General features: G+C 32.7%; 2 protein-coding genes, 1 long non-coding RNA gene and 1 pseudogene across 6 annotated transcripts in view; 3 read left to right on the top strand and 1 right to left on the bottom strand.

The window, feature by feature from the left end:
• Window positions 1-889, top strand: part of LOC104756837 (homeobox-leucine zipper protein ATHB-23-like) — a 2558-nt gene extending 1669 nt beyond the window's left edge. Inside the window, exons 3-4 of one of the 3 annotated variants that reach the window (XM_010479485.1) lie at window positions 238-315; window positions 418-889. In XM_010479485.1, coding sequence (XP_010477787.1) covers window positions 238-315; window positions 418-711 — 372 coding nt within the window. In that variant the 3' untranslated portion in view covers window positions 712-889. Of the gene's footprint in view, window positions 1-39; window positions 316-417 lie in introns of all 3 variants that reach the window. The other 2 variants (XM_019239231.1, XM_010479486.2) reach the window with 2 other exon arrangements.
• On the top strand, window positions 7921-9728 carry LOC104756836 (annotated as a pseudogene).
• Window positions 10769-12479, bottom strand: LOC104756834 (F-box/LRR-repeat/kelch-repeat protein At1g09650-like). 2 transcript variants are annotated; one of them, XM_010479482.2, is made up of 2 exons: window positions 12286-12479; window positions 10769-12116 (listed from the first exon to the last, which is right to left on the bottom strand). In XM_010479482.2, exon 2 carries the CDS (start codon window positions 12093-12095, stop codon window positions 10902-10904), a length of 1194 nt encoding a protein of 397 aa, XP_010477784.1. In that variant the 5' UTR covers window positions 12096-12116; window positions 12286-12479; the 3' UTR covers window positions 10769-10901. The 2 variants fall into 2 exon arrangements, with proteins under 2 accessions (XP_010477784.1, XP_010477785.1); XM_010479483.2 differs by having other exon boundaries at window positions 10769-12096.
• The window catches only part of LOC104756835, a 4070-nt gene continuing 2484 nt past the window's right edge, over window positions 11970-13555 (top strand). Inside the window, exons 1-2 of the long non-coding RNA XR_762332.1 lie at window positions 11970-12044; window positions 12518-12583. This is a non-coding gene — a long non-coding RNA (uncharacterized LOC104756835). The remainder of the gene's footprint in view (window positions 12045-12517; window positions 12584-13555) is intronic.

Here is a 13555-nt window from a genome sequence, read left to right as displayed (position 1 = left end):
ATGAACGGTGAGGAAGAGTACTCAGACGATGGATCTAAGATGGGAGAGAAGAAGAGGAGACTGAACATGGAGCAATTGAAGACGCTAGAGAAGAACTTCGAGATTGGTAACAAACTCGAGTCAGATCGAAAAATAGAGCTGGCTCGTGCCTTGGGATTACAACCTAGACAAATCGCTATTTGGTTCCAGAACAGAAGAGCTCGATCCAAGACAAAACAGCTCGAGAAAGACTACGACATACTTAAGCGTCAGTTCGAGAGTCTTAGTGATGAGAACGAAGTCCTTCAAACTCAAAACCAAAAGCTTCAAGCTCAGGTAAGAACGAAACTTCATAACACAACAAAAGATTAAAGCTCAGCTCTGTTTCTTAGTTCTTTAGTTAAGAGTTTCTTAGATCGGTTTGGTTAAATTATGCAGGTAATGGCATTGAAAAACAGAGAACCAATAGAATCAATCAATCTGAACAAAGAAACAGAAGGTTCTTGTAGTGACAGAAGTGAGAACATTTCTGGTGACATCAGACCACCGGAGATAGACAGCCAATTTGCTCTAGGCCATCCACCGACAGCTACAACGATGCAGTTCTTTCAGAATTCATCGTCAGAACAGAGAATGGTGAAAGAAGAGAACAGTATCAGTAACATGATGTTCTGTGGAATTGATGACCAGTCTGGGTTTTGGCCATGGCTTGACCAGCAACATTACAATTGAATTGTGGTTCGATTATTATTTTTTTCTATCAAATTAAAATTTTAACATTCTCGTCTTTTTTTTTTTTTAAGTGATGATCCCATTCATTCATGTTTCAAGAATCTATGATTAGTCTAGCTAATATGCATAAGCAAAAAGATCAGACTAGCTTTTTTTTGGTAATGAGATGTAAAATATTATGGGGAATATTCATCATATAATATAATAATTAATCAATCATATGGGACCGATGATTAGACAATAAAAAAAAAGCCTGAACCATGTGGTTGTATATATCGTACAACTCATATCCAGAAACGCTAAGAAAATTTTAAAATATTAAAATCCACCAAAAGTGAAACAAATTATGGTTAAGTGAAAAAAATCACTCTGTCGGGTGAAAAAAATAAAACACTACAACAAAATGAAGGAGGACATCATCCTTAAATAGATAAAATCTTACTATTAAGTATTGATTATGAATTCCATTTATAAACTGTAGAAATCATATAAGTTAAATGGTCCGGTTCAAGTAAATGTGGAAAAGTGTGAAAGAAAGAGCATCAATTTTACAGATTCCGAGGAGAGGATGAGGACAAATAGGGTGGGAAAGTGGTCATTCTCCTTTCTGAAAATGGACCCAACACTTTTTACCCTTTCATCGACACTGACATCTCCCGACGAGGCGACGACTCCAAATTAATTATTTCAGACTTATAAGCTATCACTTACAAAAACTTTAAACCGCAAGCTATTTATAAACCATCCTTATCGTTTTTATGGAATGAGAGTATGCAGGATGAAATGTACGTTGCATTGTAGCGATATATATATGTGTAACACAACTAACAAGACATAAGTTGACACATAAAGTAAAAATGAAAGAGTATATTACATTAACCACGGCAATAAAAATTAAAAAGCTTGTGGAAGGATGGAAAAGTTAAAAAGTGATTAGTTTACGAAGAGATGGGGTTATAAAAAAAATTGATTGGGGAACAAGAAAGCGACAGAATCTGAATGCAAGAGGATTTTGATCTTCGTATTATATATATAACGTTGACAACCAAACACCTAGGGGAGAATTTTAAGCTTGTAAAATGCGCTATTTTGGATTTAATTAATTTAAGAATCTTCATGGGATCATGTGCACTCCTTAATCTAATGTTTTATAGGTTACTGCAGTACTTTTCTAATGATATTTTTTATTCGCAAATTTAAAATCTTTGGCATTTAGGGTGACAGTTCTACAAATGCCAACACGCAATTCCACTCCTCTAAGAACAACTCTTTTAAAAAACTTAACAAATATTAATTTTATGAGTCTAACAAAATTATTAATTACCTGTAAAGAATAACTAGGTATATGTGGCCATGTGCATGGAGGTTTAGTTCCCTAATTAAGTACTCACTTCCAGTGGACAATCCGAACATAGATGACCGGCAGGAACGTAATGCGGAAAGAATTATTTTTATTTACTCCCATTTTCTTTTCGGTAAGGATTATTTATTGTAAAATATGCCTATTTTGCTGATAATTAACATAGCATTTCAAGAAAAGAAACAGGAAAGAGAAAAAAAAAAAAAGAAAAAAAAAGAGAGAGAGTTGGGATTGAAATGCATGTGACTGGCAATGACATAAAGATAGCGGTTCAGTGTTTTGGACTTTGTTTAAAGAGTTGGCAAAAAAATCATTCGTTGCCATTTTACTTTGCAATGCACTTTAATAGTATTTTCTAGGGCTGGGCAAAATAACCGATAACCAAATAACCGACCGAAACCGAACCGAAAAAAACCAAACCGAACCGAACCGAAATTCTTCAAATACCCGAATGGTTAGTAAAAATCTATATCCAAACTAACTGAAACCGAACCGAACCGAACCGACAATTAAATGGTTAACCGAAATATCCGAAAACCTAGAAGATATCAAATATTATATACTTAATATTATGCAAAACTATAAAATAAACTTAAAATATAAATTATTTCTAGATTCAAAACAATTAAATATTTTAAATAATCAATATATGTAAATGTTATTATTTTGAATTTACAAAGTTAAATACTATTTTGTAAAATTGAATCCATATTTTTCCCTTTTTTGTATTTTTGTTATTGTATATTTGGTTAATTTTGGTTATATTCGGTTAGTTTTGGTTATATTTGGTTTATTTGGTTAATGTTAATATAATTTATGTTAGTTATGGTTATTTATTTAAATAACCAAACCGAAACCGAACCGAAAGAAACCGAACCGAACCGAACCGAAATTTCAAAAATATCCAAATGGTTACTATATTACTATATCCAAAATAACCGAAACCGAATACAACCGAACCGAAACCGAATGATTAACCGAATGCCCAGGCCTAGTATTTTCCTTTGTGAACAAAAAAAAAGGTATTTTACTTTTGTCAATAATGGTCGAAATTGTAATAAATTTTAGGTTTATAAATATGTATACACACATGCCGAAACCAAGTTGGACTCTAGAAACCAATTTTCGCAAGGACTCTTCTCATCTATCAAGTAAAATACATAATCAATCTTTACAAAATCCATGATCTCCACAAAACCATTTTGACTACTAAAATATGATTTAAAAGTACTGCAGTAATATCATTACAAACTAGATTAGGACCCGCGGTGTACTGCGGGATAAAATTATTTATAATTAAAAAATTAAAATTATAAATTGTATTTATTGGTTAAATATATTATAATTATATAATAATTGTTAAATAAACCATATAATACCGCAATATATTTTTTTATATATAATATTTATTTAAATTTAATTAGATATGTCTATTTTCTGATACTGACAGTGTTAACAAAATAATAAAATGATATTTTACCCGTGTAACACTGAGTTACTCAATTTTTTAATTTATATAAATATCGATAAAATCTGTCCCGCTATATAACCCCGTCTCGAAATATTTTAACTCACACTGTATCATCTTAACTTTTAATATTTATTTTGTATCTACGGTATAATATTTATCATAAAAATTTTAAAATTTTTTCATATTTAAACTTTTAAAAATCTTTAAAATAAAGAACCGGATAAACTAAATAAAAGTTTTTAAAGTTTGAATGCCTGATAAATCAAGGGTCTACTCATTTTTATTCAGAATCATTTTGGCAATTGAGAATATCATTAATGTTGTAGTTATTGCAATGTAATTTTCCGGAAATTATGTCTACAAATTCATTTTCCGGAAATTTTGTCTAAATTATTAGCAAAAGAGTATATTTTCGAGGGTCATACAAAATTTTAGACATCGTTTTGTCTACAACCTAAATAAATGGAAACCATTATATTATGAATTATCAAGAGACCCATAAAATACTAAGAGGTCCATATAAAATTGCTAGAAGTCTGATAGAATTAATTGCATTAGTAGCATTAATTACAAAAAGTTTCTTTATTAGTATTTTTGAGCAAAAACTGCTGCAAAAATACTAGTATAGATATAGAGTAATAGCTAATTAAGAGGGTCATAAAATTCATTTTATATAAATATAAAATTTATTTACAAAAATATCATTACAAATATAGAGTTTTCAATCAACTTATAACTAGGTTTAGCAACAACATAAATTAAAATTTTGTTAAAAAGCTGTTAGTTTGGTCAAAAAGGCCCAACAATATTGTTAATAAGGGTTAATGATCTCGTAAACTATAGAGAAAATGTGGTATATTTATATTTTCAACTTATTTGTGATATATGAGCTTTAAAAGGCTTAATATTTATCTCTAAATTACATTTGTGTATCTAAAAGGGGTTAATAGAATTTATAAAAGAGTGTCAATAGCTTTCTTGTCAAATAATTATTTTTACAAATAAACTAAAAATTAAACATGCCATGGAGGTCATATGACACCCATGTTTCTTCACTACCTTCCCCATTGATGAATAGTCTGATGCATGCAAATATGAAAATGCCTCAAGAACTATCTTATGTTATAATGATAGAAATAGGGGTTATCTCTATTCTAATACATGATTAGAAATACGTAAGAGTCATGAGGTTCACCATTCTAACATCTTCACCATTTACTTTAGATATACTTTATTTACACTCTCTAATTCAACGGAGCCTAATAACGAATTGGGCTTAACGAGTGGCTATCAACTATTCACCAGAAAAACAACAACTTTAGAGTCATGAGCGCATAATATGTTGGAGGGACTATCAACCTATATACATATTTTATGGAATAAATTTTATATTGGTTTTGAATGCACTAGACTTAGTTAGGCCAACAAACGGTTATCACATTAATTCAGCCTTATTCCAAAACTGTTATCACTTATCATAAAGGAATAGTGACTAGTTAGTAAAATGCTCCAAATGCTTATTGAAGAGAAAAATAAGATATTTCATTTCATATCTCATGTATAGTTTTACAAAGCGAATTCAGATGAGATGTGATTACCTTATTGACAAACGATTGAAGTATGATTTGAGTACTAACTAGAAAAAAACATTATTGATATAACTAAATATGTGTATTTTTATAATTCTTTACCATTAATTTAATTTATAGTATTTAAATAATAATTATAATAAAATATAAATTAACATTAACCTATAAATATTTATCTATTTCAACCAATATCTATTCAAAAATCCATTAACAGATATGTCAACAATTATCTAGCTCTTCAAGAAATTTTGCCAAAACCATTTATAACAATCCGTAAATCGATTTACATGAAGAGAGAATGATACGGAAAATAATGAAGCAGATTTAAACTTGATAGTTTGAGAGAATTTAGAATTTCATCAGGAAAATGAACAAGTCCAAATACTTTGATTTTTCCACCTAAATTTTCAAATTCACTTTGCCCTTATGCGATTTCTCTTTAAAATGAAGATTTAGTTTGTCCATCTTGAAACTTTTCAAGACATCAACAAATGTTTTGAGTAATAGTTGATTTCCTCCAAAGATTCTTCAATCACTAGGATTCAATCACTAGGAGATAACAAAATCAAATAGTTTAGTCTGGTTCATCTTCAGGACAAGATCTTTGATTCTCTTAAATTTAAAGATTCCATTTCTGCTCTTTTCATTAACGATCATTATTATTTTTTTGTACTAACAGACTTTAAAGTAATTTTTGTAGTTCAATTTATTTAATCATTAATAATGATAGTTACTAATTATTTCTTCTAACGTTAATAATCTTATTTTCGAAAATGAGTTTATTATTATTATTATTTGACATTAGTTAAAAATGGTATCATCCTCATGTTCATCATTTGAAACGACGGTCAGGATCTTTTTGAATCTATTAAACAGTCTTGGAAGATGATTTGTAAATAGAGCGACTAATTTTTTTAAAAACTCTTTATTAAATACTTCACTGTAATTATTTATCAAAATGGCGAATTCATCTCTGTTCTTTCATTTATGAGTTTTCTCTGTTTCATCTCTGTTTCGCGCGGATAGAGAAGAGGAAGAAATATGAGTTGCTGATAGCTAGAGAGAGGAAGAACACGAGGCCATTAAGACAAGAGTTTTCTCAAAACAACCTTTTGATTAATAGAAAATACATTCAATCCTTAAGCAGAGTTTTTTCCACATAATCCTGATTTCAAAACAAATTTCTGTGCATTAAGGGAAGAGATACAAAGGCGAATATATAGGAAAAGTTAATCTCAATAGTTTACTTTTCTTTAATATAAAAGGAAATCTAAAATTATGTATGATATCCAATTTTTGAGTTTTTATGTACTTCAATATTAATTTATTACTAGATTTTAATCCGCGGTACACCGTGTGTATATAATTTTTATTATTATTTATATTTTATATTGAATTCTTTTTCTGTTAAATATTGGATGTTTTGTAAATAGAGAAATAACTAAATTTCCCGGTCGTTTGTGCGGCTAAATGTTTATATTAATTTTTTAACCCACAATATACTTCATGACCGTTTGTTTGTTATATTTAGTTTGTTTTGTTTAGTGTTTAAGATTCTATTTTGATTTTTTATTTTTATAATAAAAAATAAGGGATCTAAATACTTAGTAAATCATTTATACGCTATGATTAACTCATATTTTTCCTAGTAATTTAATTATTTTACACAATATAAGTTAAATCAACTTAATTTTATATGTCAAAAATTCTAATATTAATAGTGCTGACAAATAATAAAATGAGAATTTAATCCGTGTTAGCACAAATTTAATAATATTTTATTAATTCCAACATGTCTTCTTTATAACCCATCTACTATATAACCATATTATATAGTATTTTAAACTTTCTAAATTTACATATTCGTAATGTTTAAAATTTTATTAAGTTTACATATATTAATTATAATATTTAAATAAATGTGAATCAGAATTCTTCTTACATTGATAATCAAAGCCCGCAGGTTTTGGAAAAAAAAATAGGAATCAAATTGTTGTTTTTTTTGGTTTGCAAAGGATTCAGAGATAAAATATCTTCCATACACAATATAATGTGTGGTTAAATATATCATAGTTTTCGTTTCCATTTTGATTATGCTGTATATTTTTAGTTGGAATGATATGTAAAATATTTAGGAAACAAAATCTAAAATAATGCTATTTTTGGAAACTTTTTAGGGATTAACTTTGTAAATAAGTTTTTAAATAAGTACAAATAAAAGGGTAGAACCCAAAATGTACTTAAAAAATGTATATATAGATTTTCTAAAAGATTAAGTATAATTTTTTTTAGTATACTACCTAATTTACGTAATTACTAAAACAATTTTGTCAACCACTAAAATAAATGAATTATAGATTTATTACTACGTATCAATACGTAAACCTTAAACATATTTTGGCTGATGTACATTATGTTAAGCATTTTTACATGTCAACAAATAAGGAATTAAGTTGAGTGGTAAATATTGGATATACATCTTTTGGAAGTGAAAGCAGACCAAATCAGAGATGAGTGGTAAATATTGGATATACATCGCTGCACACGTTTGTTTCTGTTTGACCATCTCTTTTGCTTTTCTTTTCTCTTTTGTATGTTCTTTTTGTTCATCGCCCTGTCTCTATCCTCTGTTTATTCTTCCCATTTTCTCTTTGTGTTACATTATACCCTTTTCTTCGGTCTCTACCTTACATCAAGATCTATATGATCTCTTCCTTTTGTATATATGCTCACTTCTCGGACATGATACTTTTGATTTCAGTTCTTGCATCCATTTTTAATTGTCTCTGATGGGAAATTGCTTTGGTTCTTCCACAAAAGTAGATAGCAGAGAAAGTCCTTACCGTGGTATGCTACAGAACACCTCTCTTTTTCTCTCTCGGATTTCTCAAATTGTTGTATATCTTGCATCTGATTATAAAGTCCTAAACTGAGTTGAGACATATTTGATTAGAAAATGTGTTGATTCATCAGGATCCTCAAGAATCTCTGCCAAAAGAGGTCAATCGTCACGGCTTTCAAGCTTAACCATACAACCATCATGTTGCAGCGATGACAGGAGTTTCGCTTCTCTCAAAACTCTGAGAAGTGAAGGAGAGCTCTTAGCATCTCCAACGCTAAAGGTGTTTACGTTTAACGAGCTAAAGACAGCCACTAGGAATTTTAGACCAAATAGTGTTATCGGTGAAGGCGGTTTTGGTTATGTCTAACAAGGATGGATCGACGAACGCACTTTATCGCCTTCAAAACCAGGGTCAGGCATGGTCGTTGCTGTCAAAAAGCTTAAAGAGGAAGGGTTTCAAGGACACAGGCAGTGGTTGGTAAGCTCGTTAATTTATGATAAATTATTTATCCCTCTATATATGCCTTAAGCTATAGAAACCTAAATAAGAAATTGATGATTTTGCAGGCGGAGGTTGATTGTCTTGGGAGGCTTCACCATAAGAATCTTGTCAAACTAATTGGATATTGCTCGAAGGGTGATTACATTCGGCTTTTGGTGTATGAGTACATGCCAAAGGGAAGCTTGGAGAATCATTTCTTTAGACGTAAAAACTTGTCCCCCAAGTAACAATATACTGTCTCAAACTAATTAGGATACCCATGACAAATTTATATGTAATAAAGAATTTTAAAGTTATGGGCCCCTGTTTCTATACAGATTTGCAAAATGTTATTGATAAAATAATTTTGAAATAAAAATCTGTAATACTGTGTAGGTGGGGCAGAGCCGATTCCGTGGAGAACAAGGATGAAAGTGGCGATTAGTGCGGCGAGAGGACTTGCTTTCCTTCACGATGCTCAAGTCATATATCGAGACTTCAAGGCCTCTAATATTTTACTTGATTCGGTACGATTGAATAACAAATTTACGTATGTTGTTGAGGTTTAATGCAAACCAAACAAAAGTATTTAATTGTTGCATTTGGTTGAATTTGGTTAAAGTAATAAAATTAATCAGGTTATAAACATATTATGGTTTGGTTTTGACTTGCGCATTTCTGATTGATTTATATGTCCATCCCTACGTAGGAGTTCAATGCGAAGCTTTCTGATTTGGGATTGGCGAAAGAAGGGCCAACAGGAGACAGAACACACGTATCAACCCAAGTGATGGGAACTCAAGGCTATGCGGCACCAGAATACGTTGCCACTGGTCGGATAACGGCCAAAAGCGACGTCTACAGTTTTGGTGTGGTCTTGCTCGAGTTACTGTCGGGACGTCCAACTTTAGACAAATCGAAAGTAGGAGTGGAAAGAAATCTGGTGGATTGGGCAAAACCTTACTTAGGAGACAAAAGGAAAGTGTTTAGGATAATGGACACAAAGCTTGGAGGACAGTATCCTCACAAAGGAGCTTGTTTGGCTGCTAATACTGCGTTGCAATGTCTTAATCAAGAGGCTAAGTTGAGGCCAAATATTTCTGATGTGTTATCTACTCTTGAAGAGTTAGAGATCATGTGTAAGTCGGGTTCTACTTCAAAAATCGGTCATTACATTGTCATCTTCTTCCTCTTCTCTATCGGCGACACGAAGAGTTAGAGCTCCTCTTGCTGATCCGGTGTTGTCTAGTATAAGATGTCGACGTGTCCGGTGAAGTAGCAACCGAAGATAATAGTTAGGCTTTCTGAGTGTATGTACTTTATTTTTGGAAAGGGAGCTACTGTGTCTGTTTGCATTTTTGACTTTCAGTACATTATACACATACAGACACATCTTACACCGTTTCCCTCTTAAAAGAAGACAAGAAATATATATAATCCATATCTATCTTACACAAAAAGCCATGAAAGAGCCCTATACCATCTTACACAAATTGCACATTTAATTATAAAGACTAATGGCTTAATTAATAATACTTTCAGCGAAAGGCATGCAATCTTCAATTAATCTCGTTAAATCGTCTGGTCCTTCAATCTTCCTGAAGGTGAAATTCGACAATGACATCGAAAACGATTAGTAAAAGCACAATCAATCAAGAAGGGAAGAAGACCAAACGATCGACCAACCGGTCGATCGTCTGGTCGATCAACGCACTCCGGACTCCTCGGGTTGGCCACAGGACAAAACACTCGAGCAAATGATTGATCGTCTGGTCGATCAACGCACTTCGGACTCCTCGGGTTGGCCACAGGACAAAACAATCGACCAAATGGTCGATCCTGTGGTCGATGAAGACTCCACACGATCGACCACACGATTTACACACAAATCATAACATTTGCCATTCACTTTTACATGATTCAACCATATAACAGGTAATGAAGCAAAATAAAAAAACTAGAGACAATAACTGATTTCCTCTAGGATCTTAGCCTGAAACTAACACCGTTAGAAAAGTACAAACTCTCAAGGCAACAAAATCACATCCAACATTTGCCATGGGTTTTTTTTTTGTTTATTATTGTTTTTTAAATCGTATGGATCAATCAATATATGTATTTATTATTCTGATTTTTGGAAAATGTAATGGTCAATGATTTTAGAAAAGTAGACATGGTACGAGGAGAATGATGAGCTAGTTCCATACTTCCTCCTATCTCCCACGCTAAAATCCAATTCGTCGTCTTTATATTGTGGCTCAAGTAAGAGCTTCTACTAAAATTGATAAACTAAAAAATATGTAGACTAAAGATATGGACTAAAATTTTTAAAGAAACTATGAAATAGCACATGTAAATGTTGACTAATAAAGAATATTTTGAAGAGTTGCAAACTTGGACAACAGTTGAACTTGAAGGATGGGAGAAAGCAAATTATTAATATTACATTAAACAGAGATTAAACTCTGGAAATAACAAACAGGGCGTCCGATGGAGTCGGCGGTGAAAGCAACATCATATGATTGGGTTTCGGGATCATGTATCGCCAGTTTTTGACTCGGCTCTCGACCAAAATACAACAACTTCTTCTTCTTATTCTTCTTCTTATCCCCATCTAAAAGTGCTAGTGGAGTGAGCGCGAGAAAAACTCGGATATCAAGATGACGGGTTTGACCCAGATCTATAGAATATATTTTGTCCCATGTCTTGTTCCCTGGATCAAACGACCATATATCTTGGCTGGGAATTTTCGTATTGGTGGATACACATAAGCGGTTGTCGAGGTTGGACATGACCATCTTGTGAGGTCTTACATTGGCAAAAGGAGCTTTACAGATGACTTGAAAAGCTTCGGTGTGAAGATCGAGAGATAAAAGTTGGGTTTCGAGGCAGTCGGTGAACCAATAAAGGGAACCATCCACATAAGCAGGATCATGGCAAGTAACACGATAAGGTGCAGGGTGAGTGACATACCTCCAAGAGTTGGTGCTAAAGTCGAAAACTTCGCATGTGGTGGCGTTTTCTAGGCCAAGCTCTGCAGAGTTGTATAACCAAACGGGCTTGCATGTGCCCGTGAATTTGTCTTTACCGAATCCAAGACTAAAAAACTTGTTCTTTAACAAAAAAGAAAGACCAAAAAACTGGTCAAAGAAAGTGTCTTCTCCTACTCCTATGAGGAGTTGCTGATAGTTGGAGAGGGGAAGAACACGATGCCATCTAGTTGTGGGATTGACCACAAAACCGGTGCGGAGGGGAGAGTAGAGACAAACGAGACCGTCACAACTAGTCCGTGAAACAAAGTGATACTGGTTCTCCCATGGAGTAGGGATCTTGACCGATGATGAAGAACCCAACACCAGCGTTCTAAGAGATTCGATTCCCGACGGTTTCATGTCCGGGTCACTACAACCATCCTCGTAACGTAGTACGGACACCATGAGAACATCTGGACCTCCTGATTGCTGGCGATGCTTCAACTGTCTTTCTTGGAATATACGGGATTCGATGGTTGATTTCCACTGCTTGGATACAGCCTTGAATCTTAGCAGAGATTTCGCCGGAGCTCTCTCGAGTATGTGCTCTACTACATGGTGAGGCAAAGATTCCATGTGCAACAAACGGAGTTTTTTCTTCATAAACATCCTGATTGCAAAACAAGAGATCTACAGAGGCTAATTTTATATATATAATAGATCTGACAAACAAAGAAAGGAAAACCTCACAAGGAAAAAAAAGTAAATCTCTATCAAGGAAAAGGAAAATTTCAATATCTACAGATTTCATCAGATCAAGGAAACAGAAAAAAAAAAAAAAAACCGAGTATCTTCTTACCTTTTCTATTTCCCCTTAACTTTTCGAAACCGAGTATCCCCTTAACTTTTCGAAACCGTATCCCCTTCTTTTCTTTTTTTTTTCTTTATTCCCTTTTCTATTTCTCTATTTTTCTTCTTGGGCTCTGATTTGATATTCTCTTTGGGTTGAGAATCCAAATATGAATTTAACCGACTATCCTCTGTCTCCTCTGTTTTAACTCTTCTTTTTGGTTTGTTTATGAGGCATGTAGGTGAGGTTAAGGAGGGCAAAATAAATCGGACCACCATCAACAACATTCCTTACTCGCAAGTAAAAGGTTAACTGGTTTCAAAAAATAGTTTCAAAAAAATGTTTGTTTGTGTCTGAGTTCCTTACTCGCAAGTGAAAGGTAATTCAAATGGTTTGTTTGTGTCTGAGTAATGGTTTGTAGCTTATTATGAATCGTTTGTTTGTTAACATCAAAAAATTGTTTGGTCGTTTGTTTGTTTGTGTCTGAGTTCCTTACTCGCAAGTAAAAGGTTAACTGGTTTCAAAAAATAGTTTCAAAAAAATGTTTGTTTGTGTCTAAGTTGAATGGTTTGTTAACTTCAAAAACTGGTTCACTTTTCATGCTCATTTACACATAAATTCCATTTAAGGTAGTTGATTATGTAACTGATAGGATGATTTCCTTTGGCCAAAGTTCCTTTCTCGTTCTCGTTCACTTTTCTTTCTCGTTCTCACACACCTCTCCTCATTTCTTTGGCTGACGTCACTCTCTAAATATATACTCTGACCAAACATTTACAACAATACCCACATAACATCTCTCTCTCTATTTTTCTGGTGTACTCGATATCTCTTTCTCTCCCCTTATTGGTTACGCGTAAACAAAACTGAACTTTAGTTGTGATTGTAACGAAACTGAACTTTAGTTGTGTAGTAACTGATTATTAAGAAATTTTAAGTGATTGTAGTTGCCTTTAAAGTGTTGTTTGCTTGGTTATTGTGATGGTGATTGCGATGGTCTATGTTTGTTGTTTAGTTGTGATAGTGTAGACTATAGTTGTAAAATGCGATGGTCTATGTTAGTTGTTTAGTTGTGATTGCGATGGTCTATTATTTAAAACACTAAATGTCCTTTATTTACTTCTGATTTGACTGAAGTAAGTAATGGTTACTATGAATTAAAATTCTCTAACAACACAAAACTTTGAATTAAATGATCTTCTTAACTTCTCTATATTATCCAATCTCATTTCCTTCTTTCTTACCAATCTATTAGGACTTTCCAATAATCTCTCTTCCA

The sequence above is a fragment of the Camelina sativa genome, chromosome 17 (genome assembly GCF_000633955.1).
Source record: "Camelina sativa cultivar DH55 chromosome 17, Cs, whole genome shotgun sequence".
Lineage (NCBI taxonomy): Eukaryota > Viridiplantae > Streptophyta > Magnoliopsida > Brassicales > Brassicaceae > Camelina > Camelina sativa.
The sequence above is the reverse complement of the archived record's forward strand: the minus strand, read 5'-3'. Positions and strand labels throughout refer to the sequence as shown.